The 4373-nt window shown below is 41.5% G+C and overlaps 1 protein-coding gene across 1 annotated transcript; it reads right to left on the bottom strand.

Moving 5' to 3' along the window:
- Positions 1-833: 833 nt before the first annotated feature.
- Positions 834-2200, bottom strand: LOC106094979 (lipase 3). Its single transcript, XM_013262222.2, has 3 exons — positions 2132-2200; positions 1341-2072; positions 834-1281 (listed from the first exon to the last, which is right to left on the bottom strand). Exons 1-3 carry the CDS (start codon positions 2198-2200, stop codon positions 844-846), a joined length of 1239 nt encoding a protein of 412 aa, XP_013117676.2. The 3' UTR covers positions 834-843.
- Positions 2201-4373: the final 2173 nt, after the last annotated feature.

Below are 4373 nucleotides of genomic sequence, written 5' to 3'. Positions count from 1 at the left end.
AATTGAAGAAGAATGTCGGAAGGCCTAACACAGCTCACTGTCCCAAATTTCGTTCAAATCGGACAATAAATGCGACTTTTATGGTCGCAAGACCTTATATCGAGAGTATGGCCTATATGGCCGCTTTATCCAAATCTGGATTGATCTGGGTCAAATTAAAGTGATATGTCGAGTGGCCTAACACAACTCGCTGTCCCAAATTTCAGCTAAATCGGCTAATAAATGTGACTTTTATGGGCCTAAGACCCTAAATCGGCGGATGGGTCTATATGACAGCTATATCTAAATCTGCACCGATCTGGGCCAAATTGAAGATATGGGGGTTATATCAAGATATAGTCCGATATAGCCCATATTCGAACTTAATCTGCTTATGGACTAAACAAGAATCTGTGCAAAGTTTCAGCTCAATATCTCTATTTTTGAAGACTGTAGCATGATTTCAACAGACAGACGGATGGATATGTCTAGATCGTCTTAGATTTTTACGCTGATCAAGAATATATATACCTTATAGGGTCGGAAATGGATATATCGATGTGTTGCAAACGGAATGGCAAAATAAATATACCCCCTTGCTTCGGTGGTGGGTATAAAAAGCAAATGAGCGGGAGCGGAGCTGGAAAATGTTTGCCGTAGCGTGAGTGGAGCAGAGCGGAAAAAAGATACCCGCTCTGGATCCCTGGTTCAAACGAGCAGCCATGACGAACATTGTATTGGTCGACCTGTTGAGGTGTTTACGCCAGAAATGCTAACAAAAATCCACAAAATGGCATTTAGTAGCTGTTAATGGATCACAGATACATATTTCAAAAATTTTTGTACATCGCATATCGCATTATCTCAAAAAGGTTTATTACGAAAACATTTGCACAAGTCTAAGTTGAAATCGCGACCCTCATATCGCTGCATTCTATGCACAACACAGTCATAGATGCACTCCTTAAGATTATAGGCCAAGGCAAAATCAAAGTGATTGAATTTCATGTATTTCACACGATTCCATGAGGCTTTTTTACCAAATATTTCAGAAAGCCGATAGAGATCTTGAGTATCTGCCAGAAAATCATTGTCACTAAAGTACATTTCCATAGGAGTTTTGGGATGAACATTTGTTAGGTTGTAGGCAGGTGGTTTTGGTTTGCCATATTTTCGCAAATTCCTCTCTAAGCCAAAGTCAAAGGCGCGAAAGCCACAGGAGGCAGCCAACTGCAGATAATGGTGATATTGCCGAATAGAACCACCAGCTGGAGTGGTCGCCAAAATTTCCGGCAGCAAGTTCTACAATAAAACGAAAGCATCAAATAATAGTGTACACCACCCTAATGTACAATACTTACTCTATTCAGGTAAGGAGAATCCCAGCCCACAAAAAAGTTCAAAAGTTGTATACACACACTCTGATAATCGGGTAGCAGGCAAATCCTGCTCGCCACTTCTCGAAACAGGAAGACCAATTGGTGTAGTGGTAGGGTACCCAGGCGTACAGACAAGGGATTATTGTTTCCCAACAAAGGTACGCCCAGTGTGGGCAACGGTCCTCTGGCGTGGCAAAAAAACACAACGGGCGCGAGCAGATGAGAGGTACGTATCTTTTGATTATAACTGGGATGGCTGGCAAGGGCCATCACAAAGGCTGTGACACCCATTGAGAAGCCCACATAATGAAGACTCTGCGAGTTGGTTGCTGCTAATATGTAATCGATTGTCGCAGGCACATCAATGTTACCGATTTCATCCAATGAAAACTCCCAAAACGCAGTCGAGGAAGGCTCGAATTTTATATGTTTTTCGGAATATACATTGCCCCGGGCATTGGCCAACCACACATCATAACCGAAATTGGCCAACATAAATGGCAGACCATTATGTGGGCCAAGAAGCACCCATATATCCGAGGAGCACTGCACACAATTCATGAGTAGAACAGGAGGTCTACTGGCGGTGGTTACATTGTTGCGCGTTTTGCCACGATGGGAATAAGGAATGCGAAACACGGTCAAAATATAACCATCCGTAGTAGTCAGTTGATGTGTTTGACATGGATAACCATGTTGAGTGATTCCATCGCACTAAGGAAAATTCAATTCAATAATCAATACTCAAATTGCTTTTGTTATATGATGCTTACAGTGTCAATTGCCGAGATTATATTTAAACTGAACAAGAAAATAGTTTTGAGAACAAAGCGTGACTGCATTTTCGATGACGTTCGCAAAGACTGTAAATCAAAACTAAGCTTGTTTCAATAAAGACCAGCAACCTTTAATTATTTTGTACTTCGTAGCAATTGGTTACTGCGTCACATCGGTATGTGAATGTCCGTAATTATGCCATTAAATCGTAACAAAAATCTAGCCTTCCGTCGAAAGCATGTACTGCTCGTATTAAAACGAAAAAAATTGAAAATTTTACCTATTACTCACTTCATAGGTAGCCAGGATGGAATCTATGATTTCAACTTCTCTACAAAGAGGTGTCGCACTGCTGCACGCCATTCGGACTCGGCTATAGAAAGGAGGCCCCTTATCATTCAGCTGTGAGAAGTTTGCCCCTGTTCCTTAGTGGAATGTTCATGGGCAAAATTTGCATTTGTATTTGTCATTGTAGCCTATGACGCTCAACGCGTTCGAATCCTGGCAGGAACATCGGACAAAGCGGTAGTTATTTACAAAATGTTCCCCAAAGAGGTGTCGCACTGCGGGAAGCCGTTCGGACTCGGCTATAAAAAAAGGACCCTTATCATTGAGTTTAATCTTGAATCGGAAAGCACTCATTGATGTGTGAGAAGCATACCCCTGCTTGGATCCTGGTGTTTTTAAAAATTGCACTTCCAAATCTCTTTAATTTGAGTCCCATATTGCCAGGGTCGGTAAATATGAACCGTTTGGAGGGTGTTCTATGGCTGATGCGGCCACCGGCACTTTGCACAAAAAATGGATATCAAATTCGTTCTTAATTCCCAAATACCGTTGATTAAGCCTCTCAATTGCCATAGTCGAAAATGAAGTTTAGTTAAGTGGTGCTTTAGGGCGTAAACCACTTGGCTCCAAAATTGGATATCAAATTCGTTTCCTACTCTCAAATAGCTTTCATTTGAGTCCCATATTGTCATAATGGGTCAATTAAACCATTTGACGTATCTTCAGGAGGAAAAGCGACACCTAGACTTGAAAGCAAATTTAAATGTCATATTCGTAATTTACTCCCAAATACCTTTCATTTGAGTCCCATAAAGCCATGGTCGGCGAATATGCCCACTTAGGGGTATTTGGGGGTGGGCGACCGCTTTAGTACTTGAACCTAAATTTTTTTCGCCATATTTGTAATCTACTGCATAATAATTTTCATTTGAGTCCCATATTGACATGAACTTCGAATATTTCTGTTTAGAGCAGTTTTGGGTTTGGGAAGGGGCCCGCTGGGTACTTGGACCCAAATTTTAATACCATATTCGTTTTCTGGTCTCCATTTGATACCTTTCATTTGATACCCTTATTGTGCCCATCGGACCACGGATATGGATGGCGTTTTTTGGGGTAAGGGGGAGGGTCCGCCTCCATCCGATATCAAAAAATCATATAGCCTATGTTTCCTTGCCGACCAACTTACACAATCTATGGAAATTTTAAGAAAATGGCGGTGGCGTGACCCCCTATACTTCCATATGATTTTGTAGGCCGGATTCGAAATCTACTCCCGAATACCTTTCATTTGAGTTCCATATTGACATGAACTTCCAATATGTCGGTTTGGGGTTTGGAGCGGCCTATTGGGTACTTTGACTCAAATTAAAATACCGTATTCGTATTCTACTCTCCAATACCTTTAACTTGATACCTATATTGTCCCGATCGGTTCACTTTTGATTTTGGGTGGTGTTATTGGCATAAGGGGGAGAGTCCGTCCCCCTTCCAATATCGAAAAATTATGTAGCCTATGTTTTCTTCCCGACCAACCTACACAATATGTGAACATTTCGAGAAAATCGGTTTTGCCGTTTTTCAGTCTATACGGAACAAACAAACCTAGTCCCATATATCCGTGATTGGCTAATGTCCCGATTTAGGCGTTTTTATGGGGGTGGGGTGACCCCTATACTTCAATCTGATTTTGTATGCCAGATTCGTTATCTACTCCCGCAATCTTTTCATTTGATACCCATATTGCCCCGATCGATTCACTTTTGATTTTGGGTGGTGGGCATAAGGGGGAGAGTACGTCCCCCTTCCGATATCGAAAAATTATGTAGCCTATGTTTTCTTCCAGACCAACCTACACAATATGTGAACATTTCGGTTCTGCCGTTTTTAAGTCTATACGGAACAAACAAAACGAGTCCCATATATCCCTATAATTTGACATGAATTTGT

This window comes from Stomoxys calcitrans, chromosome 1 (assembly GCF_963082655.1).
Source record: "Stomoxys calcitrans chromosome 1, idStoCalc2.1, whole genome shotgun sequence".
Lineage (NCBI taxonomy): Eukaryota > Metazoa > Arthropoda > Insecta > Diptera > Muscidae > Stomoxys > Stomoxys calcitrans.
This window is presented reverse-complemented; position numbering and strand designations above follow the sequence as displayed.